Source organism: Hydra vulgaris, chromosome 01 (assembly GCF_038396675.1).
Source record: "Hydra vulgaris chromosome 01, alternate assembly HydraT2T_AEP".
In the NCBI taxonomy this organism is placed as follows: Eukaryota; Metazoa; Cnidaria; class Hydrozoa; order Anthoathecata; family Hydridae; genus Hydra; species Hydra vulgaris.
Window position 1 is genome coordinate 1,846,424 of NC_088920.1, and position 17,025 is coordinate 1,863,448.

At 25.2% G+C, this 17,025-nt stretch overlaps 1 protein-coding gene across 2 annotated transcripts in view; it reads right to left on the minus strand.

Moving 5' to 3' along the window:
- The window catches only part of LOC136075007 (NACHT, LRR and PYD domains-containing protein 13-like), a 37,132-nt gene extending 23,671 nt beyond the window's left edge, over positions 1-13,461 (minus strand). The window contains exons 1-3 of one of the 2 annotated variants that reach the window (XM_065787201.1): positions 13,356-13,461; positions 11,966-12,224; positions 2,250-2,297 (exon numbers count right to left, since the gene is read on the minus strand). In XM_065787201.1, coding sequence (XP_065643273.1) covers positions 2,250-2,297; positions 11,966-12,212 — 295 coding nt within the window. In that variant the 5' untranslated portion in view covers positions 12,213-12,224; positions 13,356-13,461. Of the gene's footprint in view, positions 1-2,249; positions 2,298-11,965; positions 12,771-13,355 lie in introns of both variants that reach the window. The other variant, XM_065787200.1, reaches the window with a different exon arrangement.
- Between the last annotated feature and the right edge of the window lie 3,564 nt (positions 13,462-17,025).

Below are 17,025 nucleotides of genomic sequence, written 5' to 3' on the forward strand. Positions count from 1 at the left end.
AGCATAGAGCTTGCATTGATTTTTTAGTTTGTCCAGAAGATCATTGATATAAATTATAAACAATAATGGTCCGAGAACAGAGCCTTGCCATACACCACCTAAAACACTAAACCACGTAGGCGCAATGTCTTCAAAAACAACTCTTTGCCTTCTATTTGATAAAAAAGACTCAATCCATTAAAAATGAATCCCTTTATACCGTACATTTCAATTTTTAATATAAGTTTTCTATGGTGAACTCTGTCAAATGGTTTAGAAAAGTCAGTAAAGAGAATATCAATAGGATAATCTTGATCCACTGCTAGAGTTACAATATCTTGGCTTTCAAGTAAATTTGTAAAGCAAGATTTACCTGGTAAAAAACCATGCAAATTATTTGAAAGCAAACTTTTAGGGTTAAACTAAAAAGGTAAAAATAATCTTTGAAGAGGATGCGGAACTGCTACAGAATACTGCTGATGAAAATTAGTGAGTGTGTTTTTTAATTTCAATTTAAACCCACTTTATATATCTGTGTGTTTTTATTCTGTATGGGCTTTTGGAATGTTTTTTGTTCATCTGTAAGTCACTTTATATATTTGAATGTTTGTGTTCTGTATGGATCTTTGGTTAATGATTATTAATAAAATTTCATTAAAAATGCTTTTAAAAGTATTGTTTATAAAAAAAGTTAAAACTTTGAGACTATAAATTTGATAAAAATCATCACTCTGTATATGTTGATGGTAAATTTGAACTTGATGTGTCTGAAAACCATAATTATTAACATCAGTTTTCTGATTCTGAAGATGCTGACTTAAAAGAAACAAATTATATTGGTTTCTATTGGTGTCCCTTTGAATTAAAGATGAAAACAACCTAGTAATCTAGACTAATCAAATCCATAACTCAATTATTTCTACCAGTCAAGTTACTCTAGTGAAAGCAAAGGAAAGTAGCATTAGTGTGAAGAGGTATTTTCAACCAACTCTTATTAAACTGGCAAAAACTGTTCCGGGAGTGATGCCAATGACCTGGCATGCATGCTACATGGGTTCACTATAGATAAAAACTACTATAATGTGCTCAGTACTTTTTGCAATCCTTTATCAGAAGCTACAGGCACTAAAACACCATCTGATATTGTTATTGTGTATGAGTCTGTAGGCTCAGAATATACCACATTCTGGGCTTACAGACTCATACATGGTCTGAGCAGAACGTGGAGGTTAAAATTACTCCTTGATACTGCTTGATTAAGTACTCTTTGATTTTCCTTCTTCCAGTGGTGGTAACACTGATATCAAAAAAATGTTAGATTGATTTTTTAGTCCAAAAGAGAGTCAATCTGATTTATATTTAAGTTCAACATACTCCTTAGAACCAATCAGCATAATGATGAAAATAAAAAAGTTGATTCTAATCAAGTTTTTTTAAAAGATTTTTATATTTTAACTTATATTAATTAAAAATAAAATAAAATATAATAAAAGAAACCCTAAATGCCCTTTTCCAATAACAGTCCACCTATTCCCTGGGTTTTTTAAAAAAGCGACATTCTGGGCATTAGGTACAAGAAAAACATTTTATTCAAAAGAACATAAAAAAATAAAATGAATATTTCTATTTTAACACCACACATTCTTAAGAAAATGAAATGAAAGTCAAAAAATAAATAATAACTGAAATAACTAGAATTCATTATTATCCAATTAAATAAACAAAACAAACAGAAATCCAAATGTTCATAACTATTTTTGGAATATAGTAAATGTTAAAGTAATTAAGAAAAAAACAGTATTGTAATTAACTTTTTTTGTTGTTGCTTTTTTTGCTTTCTTTTCTTGGCAGAAAATCTGTTCACTATTTCTGGACAATTTAAAGTCACTAAATGATTTACTAAAGTTATTATTCCGAATAAACAAAAACTTTCACATTAAAAGAAATATGGAGCAAATTTATGTCCTTTTCTTTTGTTTGTACAATTTTTTTTTTTTGGATTTTTGTTTAAAAAAAAATAATTAATTTTTTTAAAAAACTTTTAAAAATAAAAAATGAAATAATAAAAAAAAAAATTAAACAAAAAAATAATAACCGAAATAACTAAAATTCATTTTTATCGAGCTTTTTAAAAGAACAAAACACACAGAAACTCAATTGTTAATAATTATTTATTAACAATTCTCCAGGTCTCTATTTCTGATAGACTTGATGTTTCTAAATTTTAAGTATTTAAAAAAAAAAACAAAAAAAAACAGTATTAAAATTACCTTTCTTGGCAGAAATGCTAGTGTCTATTTCTGATGAATTTGATGTTTCTAAATGATATATTAAAGTTATGACTACTAACCGGTGTTGGGGTCAAATACATTTGATCAAATACTAATACATTAATTCTAAATTCTTAAATATAATCATATGTTATCAGAGTTTTCCAAATACAAATGCAAATACAATCATTGATATTTTAAAAAATACATATAATTTTAATTTTGGACCTCTGGTGTTGTGCTAGGTGGTCATTCGCTTGTAATTGCAATAACCACTTGAACAATTACTGAAACTATTTAATGAAAATAGAAGAATTTGACAACAATGATATGATAATGGTAAAACAAAATAGAAGAATGAAAACAAGTCTTAAGAATTTGATAGAATTTTATTTATTTAGGAATTTCAAAATATAAATACATTGTATGTAATTTGAACGATGTTAAACAAAAAACTTTTTTAAAGTACCAACAGTGATTGTCTCACTTTTCAAGTTTTTTTGCTTTATTTTCAACTAAATTTAACTACCTAACCCTGAGTCTACAACTCTACTACAGTCAAAGAAACTAATCGAACTTTTTTTCAACTTTTATTTTATTCACAACTCTCTGTTTTAAACTCAAAAGCACAAACATTGTTTAAAAAGACCATCAGATGAAGACATATAGTAGGCAGGTAGATTTAAACTACAAACCTATATTTTGTGAGCTGAGTGTACTCCCATTAGTCTACTAGCTAGTAAACTATAATCAACTACTTTGTCACTTGATGTTCTGTACTCATTGTTTATTCATTATTTTTAAAACTATTACATTACTATTTAATTTTGCTGTCTTATAATGTTTAAAAATTAAAATATTTATTGATATATTATTTACTCATTAGATTGCTTTAAGGTTGTAGACTTTGAATTTATAATTTCTAATAAAAATTTTTAGTATCATTTTACGCTGCCCAAGCATGTAAAACAATGAGTTCTATCACCATGTTACTTCATCTTGTATAACTGAATGTAATGGTAAATTTATCACTTGGTAAATTTTATGTAACATTCCATAAATGAAGGTATAAATGTTTGACAATCGTGACAATCAAGCCTTAGCAATAAAATCATTCACATTTCTTTGATGTTTCAAAAAGCATGTCAGACTGACATGCATTTTTGACATTGTCAGTTGTATATATTTGAAAAGTATGGATAACACATTCATCTAAAAAATAAAAAAAAATTTTAGTTATTAAGGTGTATCAAGTAGACTTTACTGTCTTATTACACAGCGACTCTTTTTATTAAGAATTACAAATAGCAGTTGCAAAAGAGACAATTTTCACAAAAACAAAATATATTAGCCTAAAAACCAATTAAAAATCACAAAAATAGTCTTAATCTTCCTTAAGATAGCATTAGTAGGAAGTTTGAAATTATTAAGAAAAGATTTTAGTAAGTAGTTTGACATTATTAAAGAGTTTGATAGGAACTTTTTCCAATATGAGCAACAACCATGGTATTATGTTTATCAATAAAAAAAAAGTTTGCGATCTAACAAAAAAGGAAGGGAAAAGATGAAGTTTATAGGGCAAGATAACAACTAGCTAACAACTTAAAAGATTATATGAACCAAGAAAGCAAGATGAAGAAAATGAATTCCAAAGAACTGATGTTTGAGAAAAAAAACTGAACGAATAAGAGTTTTTGAGCAATTGTCACAGTAAAAGAATGAGAATTAATTGAATGACAAGTAACACGAGAATGAATTTTAGTAGATGGCACTAGAGACACTAGCTCTTTAGAGCAGTGCCCATTATAGTATTTGTCAAAAAGAGAAAGAGAAGCAACATTTCGACGATGTGATAATGGTTGGAGGTTGGCTGCAAGAGCAGGTCCAACTATGTTTACAATGCGTTTTTGCACCTTGTCTAAAAGAGAAAGGGCATCATTAGAAGAACCGCCCCAGATATGGCAACAGTAATCCATACAAAGCCGGATTTGAGATTTATAGAGATAGAGAATAGAATCCGAATTAAGGAAGTGTCGAGCTCGATAAAGAGATGCAACCTTAGAAGATGCTATTTTTGCAACTGATTTGATATATGGTTTCCAAGAAAGATTGGAAATAAGAGTTAATCCTAAAAGATGAAGAGTAGATGACTCATCGAGTACATCACCGTTCATAAATAAAGGGAGATCTAAATTATTGCGATAACGATTGGCTAAAAAAAATTGAATTTTATCATAATATAGCATGAGAAATGCTAGCTCTTTAGAGCAGTGTCTGTTAGTATTTGTAGAAAAGAGAAAGAGAAGCGACATAGGATCATATGATAATGGTTGGAGGCTGGCTGCAAGAGCAGGTCAAACTATGTTTACAATGCGTTTTTGCACCTTGTCTAAAAGAGAAAGGGCACCATTAGAAGTTCCACCCCATATATGGCTACAGTAATCAATACAAGGATGGATTTGAGATTTATAGACTGTCAAGCATGATAAAGAGATGCAACCGTAGCAGATGCTAATTTTGCAATGGATTTGAGATATCGTCTCCATGAAAGATTGGAGTAAGAGTTGATCCTAAAAGATGAAGGGTAGATTACTTGTCGAGTACATCACCATTCATAAATATAGAAAGATCTAAAATATTGCTGTAACAATTGGCTGAAAAAACTTGTTTTTTTTTGCTGTAGCAGAAGTTAGATCCTTTTCAAGCTCAAATGCACCCACCAAGCAATCAGATAGTGTTGGCTTCTTATCAAAAAAAGAATAATGATAGTATCATCAGCAAACAATATCACCATTTATGTGAGAATATCTTGTAGATTGTTAGTGTAAATAAAAATGAGTATAGGGCCAATGAGAGAACCTTGAGGATCCCATGAAGTACCAGGATATGAAAAAGAGTGCTGTCCATTGAGGACAACCTTTATGCTACAATTGGAAATAAAGGATTCAGTATTCTTAAAGATGTTACCTGATGTACTGTAACAAGAAAATTTATGAAGAAGACCACCATGCTAAACTTTATCAAATGGTTTAGAAATGTTGAGAACAAAAACCTTAGCCTCTCCACCTTATGTACGAAAAAACTTATCGGCAAATCAGCTGTAGAACAAGAAGATCGAAATCCATATTTATGATCAGAAAGTAAGATTTTAGATTCAAGATGAGAGAATAAGTGTTCATTAATTAAAGATGCAAAAATCTTGCGTATGATAGGAAGAAGACTTATGGGATTGTTGTTAGACGATTCATATTGCTCTCCAGAATATTTGAAAATAGGGATAACAGATGCTGCTTTCCATCATGCTGGAAAACAATATTCAGATAAGCACTTGTTAAACAGTTTTAAAGGTATAGACGACAGCTCCAGAGAACACTTCCACAAGACTACAACAGGCATGTTGTCCAGACCACAAGCTATAGAAGAGTCCAAGCAGGAAATCGCTTTAGATACAGAAGCTGGAGTAATACAAATGTCAAGCAATCGATCAAATTGTTTGTCGGCAAAATCAAGTAGAATACAACTAGTGGAATCAAGAGATGATATTGATAAAACATTCATAGCAATCAATTCAGCTTTGTCTTTAGGTGAGGTGACAAAATCTGAATCATACAAGAGAGGTGGAATAACAGATTTGCCCTTACTATTGATACTGTTAAAGATTCTCTAGAAGTCACGAGAGCCTAATTTTTGAGATAAAATTCATGACCAGGGAATAGCGGACTTTGGGGTTAGACGAGACCTTTTTACAATGGTTTTTAGCAATAGTAAACAGAGGCTTGTTTTCTGGAAATTGCAATAGGAAATTGCAACAAAACAATGTGAGGAAAATGTAGAAAAGTGAGGCTTGACATGGAATCATCAGAAAGGAATAAAATATTCCATGCCAGCTTGAATCCAAAAAGTTATGTAAGAAAAATATTTATCACCAGCAGGGTTGTTATCTGTCAAATATGTCTGAGACATATTTTCTGCCGACATAAAATATGTTCCACATATTTTCTATCGACACATTTTGACATAATTTTATGTCTGAATTATTTTCTGCTGACATAAAATATGTCAGACATATTTTCTATCGACATATTTTGACATATTTTTATGTCAAAATACGTTGACAATAAAATATGTCCCAAATATTTTCGACAATAAAATATGTCCCAAATATTTTCGATTGACATATTTTGACATATTTTTATGTCTAAATTATTTTCTGCTGACATAAAATATGTCAGACATATTTTCTGTCCCAAATATGTCGACAATAAAATATGTCCCAAATATTTTCGATTGACATATTTTGACATATTTTTATGTCTAAATTATTTTCTGCTGACATAAAATATGTCAGACATATTTTCTGTCCCAAATATGTCGACAATAAAATATGTCCCAAATATTTTCGATTGACATATTTTGACATATTTTTATGTCTAAATTATTTTCTGCTGACATAAAATATGTCAGACATATTTTCTGTCGACATATTTTGACATAATTTTATGTCTGAATTATTTTCTGCTGACATAAAATATGTCAGACATATTTTCTGTCGACATATTTTGACATATTTTTATGTCTGAATTATTTTCTGCTGACATAAAATATGTCAGACATATTTTCTATCGACATATTTTGACATATTTTTATGTCTGAATTATTTTTTGCTGACATAAAATATGTAAGATATATTTTCTATGGACATATTTTGACATAATTTTATATCTGAATTATTTGCTGTTTGATATTCTTGAAGAAAATATCAATCTAACAAATTTATTGCGCATTTCAACTTAATTTACAGAGTTAAGCAAAAATAGTTTAACACATTTGTTGCTTTTTTGCAATCAATTATAATTGAAGGTCAACAAAAAAAAATTTTTTTTCTGGTGCCGAGCAAACCAACTTGCTTTTTGGATTGCATTTCACATTTTGATTTCAAATATGCAACTCATTTTTTACAATCGCGTCAACTTGTAAAGATATTTGGGTTCAGATCTTTAATATTTAGGGTAAAGTCCCTAATATTGTCAAAAAAAAAGTTGTTCAAAAGTATGTTAACTTGGTCTCAAAAAAAGCATATTTTAGAAGATAGTATAGAGATTTTAAAAAACATAAATATTTTTCCTTAAAATTTTTTGACAAAAAAATTATTTGAAAAAACGCTAAAGACTCTTAAAAAAATGTCAACAAAATGTTTTTCAGCAATAATACAAAAAATACTTATTTTTATTACAAACGAATAACATCTTTAAAATATCTATAAAATACGCTTCTTTTGAGACTCAGGTTGACATACTTTTGAACAACTTTTTTTTCGACAATATTAGGGACTTTACCCCAAATTCTAAAAATTTGAACCCAAATATCTTTACAACTTGATGACGTGATGTTAAAAAATGAGTTGCATATTTGAAATCAAAATAAGAAATCCTACATAAAAAACAAATTGTTTTTTATGTAGGATTTTTTCTTTTTTCTTGGCACCAGAAAAAAATTTTTGTTTTTGTTGACCTGTGTTATGCTTCATAAAACTTTTATTTTAAATCCTATAAGCAAATATCTTTTGTTTCATAAAGGTCTTTTTCTGCTCTTTTTAGCGATGTATCATTTGATAGTATTGACAAAGTATTTTTAGCGATGTATCATTTGAGAGTATCGATTAGTATTGATGCATCATTTGATAGAATTTGATAGTATTTGATAGTATTGATTAGTATGGATTAGTATTGGCGATTTCCCTTATTAGAATGTAAAAACCATCTCAAGCTGAGTTTTTATTACTGAAAATGGTTTTTATTAATATGACTAAACTTAAAATTATTCTCTTGATTAAAATAATATTTAAAAAAAAACATTTTTAGTTATTTTTAACTAATAGTTGATTCATTCAATAAATTATTTTCTATTTTTGACTTTAAATCGTAAGGAAAACGAAAAAAATAATTATTCCAATATATATTTCATTCAAAACATTTTATGCAAGTTTATGGCAGTTAATTATGCTGTTATAATGCAATTGTCAATTATTTTATTGTTAAATAAATCATAACTATTATAACTAAAAGTATATTATTCGTAATTAGTTATAAATTATTACCGGTTAGTCTTCTTAATATGAATTTAATGAGCTGAATATAACTTTTGTGAAATATTTCAAATTCTTCAGCTTAAATGAATATAATTTGCCACGAATTTTTTGAAATTCTGTGAACCGTTTTTTTCATAGAATCTTTTGAATTCAATTTTTCATAATGAAATCTTTTTCAGGATCAACTAATAATTAAAAATAACTGAAAAAGTTTTTTTTTTATTATTATTTTAATCAAAGAAATAATTTTAAGTTTAGTCATACTAATAAAAACCACTTTCAATAATAAAAACTCAGCTTGAGATGGTTTTTACAATCTGATAAGGGAAAGCGCCAATACTAATCAATACTAATCAATACTATCAAATACTATCAAATGATGCCTCAATAGTCAATATTAGTCAATACTATCAAATGTCAATATTAGTCAATACTATCAATGTCAATATTAGTCATAATCAATAAATAAGTCATAATCAATAAATAAGTCAATAAATGCCAATATTAGTCAATACTATCAAATGATACATCGCTAAAAAGGGCAGAAAAAGACCTTTAATAAGCAAACTGATGTTTGCTTATAGGGTTTAAAGTAAAAGTTTTATGAAGCATAATTGATTGCAAAAAAGCAACAGATTTGTTAAACTATTTTCACTTAACTCTGTAAATTAAGTTAAAATGCGCAATAAATTTGTCAGATTGATTTTTTCTTCAAGAATATCAAACAGCAAATAATTCAGATATAAAATTATGTCAAAATATGTCCATAGAAAATATGTCTGACATATTTTATGTCAGCAGAAAATAATTCAGACATAAAATTATGTCAAAATATGTCGATAGAAAATATGTCTGACATATTTTATGTCAGCAGAAAATAATTCAGACATAAAATTATGTCAAAATATGTCGACAGAAAATATGTCTGACATTTTATGTCAGCAGAAAATAATTTAGACATAAAATTATGTCAAAATATGTCAATCGAAAATATTTGGGACATATTTTATGTCGGCAGAAAATATGTTTGAAAATATGTCGACAGATCTGCCAGACATATTATGTTGTAACAACTCTGATCACCAGTAAAACCCAAGTGCAATCACAAAGAAAATCAAGGAAAGAGTCCCAGACAGCTTTAAGGCAGTTTAAAAAAGTATAAGGATAAGGGGATTCTTATGATAAAGAAGAATGAGATAATAGTTTTAGAGAGATCAAGTCATGATCTGAAGCAGATAAGGGTGAATGTGGAGAACTGACTAAGATCAGTAACAAGACATAGGTCGAGTAGATAAGGTAAATGATTCAGGTTAATTGGAAAATGGGTTGGAGAGTTTTCCAATTAATTCAATTTTTTTTCCATTCCCCCTCGGTTAAGCCAATATATTGGCTTAACGAGGAAGAATGGAAAAAACGTTATGCCAATAACAAACAATCGTTTAAACACAAAAAATATTCAAAAGAGACTATGCTGTCAAAATAAATTTGGGATTTAAATGAAAAAAATAAAAATTTTAATTTACAATGGTCTATTCTAAAATCTGCCCCTGCCTATAATAACATTTCCAAAAATTGTATGCTATGTTTGCAAGAAAAATTTGAAATAATTACCCATTTTAATCAAGAAAATTTATTAAATAAAAAATCTGAATTAATTTTAAAATGTAGGCACAAAAATAAATACTTCTTAAAAAATTATAAAAACAAATGACCAAATTAAACTACCCCCATTCGAAAGAAAATTATTTAATAATTACTTTCTGTAACATCCCGTTAACAAAAAAATATAGTAATTAAAAATTTTTTTATAACAATTTATAACTTCCTGTAAAATATTTTTTTCTATAAATTGAATTTTTTTTGAGATTTAGTAACTCTTCCTGATGATCCAGCAATGGTGAAACTCCAAGTAGAAGATAAAAGTTAGATAAGTGTTTTTTACTAATTTATATATATATATATATATATATATATATATATATATATATAAATATATATATATATATAAAATATGTTAGTGTATTCTACAAATAGAGTGCTCAATGTTCTTTTTTTTTTTTTTTTTTTTTTTAAACATCTTCGCTTCCAACAAGGCTGCAAGCAGCCACTGATTAAAGTTGGAAGTTACTGTGAGAGAAAAGATGAAGATTGTAGAGCAAGATAACGATTGACGGACGATTTAAAAGATTGCAAATTATACGAATCAGGAAAGCATGATGAAGGAAGCGAATTCCAAAGAGCTGATGTTCGAGGAAAAAAACTAGACGAATAAGCGTTTTTGGAGCACTTAGGAACAGTCACAGAAAAAGGATGACATGATCTTAAAGAACAGAGCAATAATAAATTAGTAAAAACACTTATCTAATTTTATACTTGTCTTCAACAACTTTTTTTGCCATCAGCAGGCTCATCAGGAAGCTTGAAACAAGTTGTTGAAGACAAGTAAAAATTAGATAAGTGTTTTTACTAATTTATATATATATATATGTATATATATATATATATATATATATATATATATATATATATATATATATATATATATATATGTTATATAAGTGCATATATATATATATATATATATATATGTTATATAAGTGCATATATATATTTATATATATATATATATATATATATATATATATATATATATATATATATATATATATATATATATATATATACATTTATATATATACAGGCTTGGACAGGAATGGAGTGCGATGGAGTGCTATAGCTGACCACGCAAATGATTTTATTTTTTGACAACTTGACCACGGTAGTTTATACAATTAAATGAATTTCAATCATTTTAGAAATGTGCTGAAAAAAGAAACGCTAGCTTAAACTATAAGAAAAAAATATTACTAATAATGAAAAAAGAAAACAATTCCCTCCGAAAATAAAATATATAAGCACTAAATAAAAATTCAAAAAACCCAAACTTGAAGCAAAAATTACTTTTTGTTACGTTTTTATTTGCATTTAAAATAAATTACTTAAAAATTTATCTTTTAAAGCATTTTATTTATAGGTTAGGCAAAACACTTATACAAATTTTTCTAATGATTGCAAATGAAAGAACAAATTTTATTTAAATTACTAAAAAACTGCTATATATATTATTTTTAAATTGTTTTTCACATTGATTTTTTCCAAAAAATTGTGAAAAAATCTGCTTAAAAAAAATACTGTAGTCTATTTAAAATAGTTTATACTCTGATTAGGTAGTAAAGTTGAAAAAAAAGTTTTAAAGAAATCTTCATAAAAATAGAAAAAAAACAAATAAGTTATTCCATTGCAACGGAAGATTTAATTCAGTTTAAATTTATCATTAAACATGCCTACATAAAAAAATACATTATAACATTTGTTAATTTACATTAAATTTGTTTATTTTAAACAATCACTATATTTACTTATATATATATATATATATATATATATATATATATATATATATATATATATATATATATATATATATATATATATATATATATATATATATATATATATATATATATATATATATATATATATATATATATATATATATTCAAGTCACAAATTTCAGTTGCATAGAAAAGCAAGCAATTAATAAATATAAAACCACTGTTATACTTACCAGAAAAAAATTCAACTAAGTCATGTCTTCTGATTTTTTTAAGTACCTCAACAAAAGCATCATAGTTATCAATCCCTAAAACCATACGTTGTTCTAAAACTTTTATTAATTTAATAGGGGTTATAATCTTTTCACAATCACCGACACCAATTTGTTCTGAATAATAAAATTTAATGCCTTCGACATCTTCATCCAACAAGTTTTTTGTAATTTTCAGCATAATACTTTTGTATTTTTTATTATCCATTTCTTCAAAATGCTAAATAAAATTTTTTTCATAATATATTAAATTAATAAACATCGTGTTTATTTAAAATATAGTATAATTATGCTGTAATGGATTAATGTTTTTAAATATATTGTTATGCATATATTATTGTAACATTAACGTTACAAACATATGCTTGTAACAAATATAAATCCAAACTTTGTATTTAATAAGCAATTTTTATATAAATAAACAGATAGCTTGTGCAAAAACCAAAAGCTCTTGTAAAAAGCAGTTTAGAGAAGCAGCTCATCATGTTTGTTTTAGTAGAGCTTTTCTCTGCTCTCACACTCTCACGATTACTCCCGCCGAGGCCTGATAATGTTTCCACGGTTATCAAAGTGTGATAGCGGTTCTAACGCGTTTAAGTCACATAAGTCATGCCAGGAGAGATTGCCTACAGATGGGTCTTTACTCCATGGGGAGATTGCTCTTACTCCAAATTGCAGCAGTGAATACTGTTAGTTGCTGATAAACCCAGTAAGCGGATTGAATTTCACTTTGCTCCATTATGATGTAATTTTCACTGAAATCCATCTGATTTTAGAAGAATTAAAAATGGATGAACAGTTAGTTTATAAACATAACAAAAACATTAAAACAAAATTTTTAAGTTTTGTTATCTGTACTACAAATGAAAATCCAATTTTACTTACTTGTACAATTAATTCACTTTTGGACATTTGTTGCTAATATGTCAGAAAATGAATTGATTATACAAGTAAGTAAAATTGGATTTTCATTTGTAGTACAGATAACAAAACTTAATAATTTTGTAATAATCTTTTTGTAATATTTATAAACGAAAATAATAAAACATTTAAAAACTAAAAGATAACAACACGAAATTAAAAACCTTTAGATTAATTCAAATTTAGTATTAAAAATTACTTATAAATTCATTGCCCTCGAACTTGGATAAGAAGTAAAATTTTATGAGGTATTTTTGTTCCCAGTTTTTAATCATTGAGATTTTTTTGAAAAACATTTTTATTTAATATAAGATTATACTTAAATTTAAAATTTGTACATATTCTAAAAATGAAACATCATATGTCAATGCAATTCTTGCCACTATAATAGATGTTTTTTTACATTAAAAAAAACTATATTACACTGTACCTTCAAGTGACTTTGATCTGAAATTGCAACTTCTTTGTAGGAAATAAGTTTAATATTTTTTATTCAATTCAATACACCACTTATATAGTAGTTTTTATATAATGCTGTAAAGTATTTAATATATATATATATATATATATATATATATATATATATATATATATATATATATATATATATATATATATATATATATATATACATATATATATATATATATACATATATATATATATATATACATATATATATATATATATATAAATATATATATATATATATATATATATATATATATATATATATATATATATATTTATATATATATATATCTATATATATATATATATATATATATATATATATATATATATATATATATATATATATATATATATATATATATATATATATATATATATACAGGCCTTGTTTTAAATAAAAAAGTGCTTAATGCATTAGCTTAACGCGATATTTGACGTCATAGGCTTATCTTTATTTTTTTTTATAAACTACTGCAATAAATAAATAACCGCAAACTGGTTTAATTTAACAATCAACTCAATTAACTAAAACAATGTATAAATGTTGTAAATGTGAATATATTATGAAAAGTTTGTTGTGTTTTCAATAATTATTTTAATATCAATTTTAGTTCAATATTATGAAGTAAAATATATATATATATATATATATATATATATATATATATATATATATATATATATATATATATATATATATATATATATATATATATTCATTATTTTCTAAAAATTGTAATTGCGTTATTTAATAAAAAAAACAATTATTTTTTATTTTTTAAAACTTCGGGAGTAAAAAAAAATATTAACATATTGATAAAGGAAAACCCTTGTGAAAAAATTACTTGAACAGCGATTTTGTTTTGACTAGCAAAGAATAAGTTAGGTTTTTAAGATAATTCGTATATTAGGTATATTTATGTTGCTCAGCGTTTTCACTTGCGTTATAAAAAAATACAAAAAAGTTTAATGCGTCTTTTGAGCATATTTTTGCACTTAGTAAGATCGCGTTCGCCAGGAATTTAATGAATAAATGTTTTACGTTATCTTATAAATGTTTTACATTTAAACAAATCACAAAAAAACACAGCTATAGAGAATAATCGTTTTTAACAACTAAATTTTTTTTTTTTTTTTGAATTTTATTAAACAAAAAAAAAAATTAAATTACATAAAAAAGTCTTCACTATGCAAACTCTTTTGTTAATAATTCTCAAAACAAAAAACTTTTTAAATATTTCTATGCAATCGTGCAAACTTAAAAAAATACTCAAATAAAACAATATAAGTATAATTAATAAATCGTATCGTATCTGTTTATAATAAGCATTTGTTAAAAATTGTTCATAAAAAATTAAGTTTCTTAACTTATAAACAAACTCAAAAGTATTTTAATTTTATTACAAAACTCTTTTTTTTTGTTAGCAAGCAATTTATTTTAGAGTAATAAAATAAAAAGGAGAATAAATATGAGGTAATCTTTGTTAAGAAACGTTCAATTTATTTATTGAACAATATTTGTTTTTATTTGCGTACCTACTTAAATAAAATATACTGTTAAAAAAGTCAAAATCAAGCTTAAAGAATTCATTTATCAATATAAACTTATAATTTTTTATAATTTTTTAAAATATATAATTTTTTTTTATTACATGATTAGTTCGCGAAGACTATCTGTTAAAAGATCATCGTCACTATCAATGTTTTTTGTAATATAGATTTGTGTTGAGTTTTTATACTGTATTTTTTATTAAAATCATCTGCAAAAAATATTTAGTTAAGGATTGGCGAACTTTTTTCATTTTGTAAAATATTTAGATAAAAGGTTAGCGTAAAATTACGTTGAATATAATCGTTATAAAAAGATAAGAAATATCATCGCAATAAAAAGTTACAACAATTAATTTTAACGTAACTACTTTCAAACTTTTGTAACGAATATTTTTAAATATCGTCATTCAAAAGTTAATGCGGTTTTTTTAAAAATTAATTGCTTCTTTTATCTTACCGATAATTGAAAAAGTTAAAAAATGATAAAAAGTAGCTTAACCAAAATCGCTCTACGCGTACGTAAAAATCGCTTAAGGCGTAACGGTTTAAAACAAGGCCTGATATATATATATATATATATATATATATATATATATATATATATATATATATATATATATATATATATATATATATATATATATATATATATATATATATATATATATATATATATATATATATATATATATATATATATATATATATAGAGGCATGAATCTACTTATTAATACCTCGATCTTCTGAAAATTGAAGTTTACTTCATATAATAAGAATTTATAATTAATTTCTACAGCTAATTTATTTCTATGCACATAGCTGAAACAATACACCTGTTTCGGCCTCAAGTGAGAGAAGTGATCAATGTGGGCATTATGCTTTATTTTACATTATATACAACATCAAATACAATTAAGTTACTAAAATAAATTTTATTTTAGTTAAGCTAAGTAAGTGTAACAATTATAATAAACCTTGGTGAAAATACATAATATATTTGTTTTAAATGCCCTCTTTGTTAATTGTTTACATGATTTTTTTTTTAACTTCATACCAGTGTTGATGCTATGTATTGGAGTATGAGAATATACAGAATTCGCCATTGCATTTTTTTTTTTTTTTTGCTTTGGTGAAAATAGAACTATGCCAAAACAGCTTAACACAAAGCTGCTTAGCTATTTGTTAACCAAAAAAATAAAATTTGTATTTATTTAGCAAAATAAGAGAATAAACTTTACAAAGTTACAAAACTTATTTAAATTTTACAAAGTTGAAAAACAATTTATTAATTAAATTAACTAATAATTAAAATTTGTTGGCTTTACTGAACAACCTATAGATTTTCATTTCAGTTTATTGCTTATTATATTTACCATTAAAAAAATATTATAAGCTGCTATAGAAAAAAATAAGGATAAAATATACCATCATTTTATTTATTTTTTTGATATTTAAAACTCTATATTTATTTTTACATTTCTAATTCAATATTTGTTCAATATACTCTAAGCTTTATTATGATATATAATTTGTCCAATTTTTGGTCCATCTTTCCATATATCAAAAGTCATCCCTTTAAAATTGTATAACTTTTGCAATACTTAACCTGCAGAAATGATTTTTAAATTTTTTTGAAAATTTAAAGTTGCAAGGTTAGAAGTATAGGTTTATTTAAAAAATATTGTTTTATTATAACATTTCAAAACTTTCTAACATCCCTAGTATAAACTTTGTTTTATTTTTAAACTTTTTTTCCCCTAATAATAAATGTTAAACCCAATACAATAATAATACATACTTAAACATTTTTAAATAAAATGATTTAAAACTATATGTAATAATAGATCTTATATTTTAAGGATTTATTATTATATATATTATATTAAAAAGATTTACTCATGCTGTTTCAGTATTATATTGAGTATGAAAGAATATAGTAAAAATAAAAGAATAAAAGTAAAAACCCTTGTTGCCAAAACAATTTCATTAATTTATTTTTACAATGTAAATATTGTGAGTTATTTAATTTAAATATTAAAATTTTAAATCTAAAACTTACAGCTATTTATGCAATG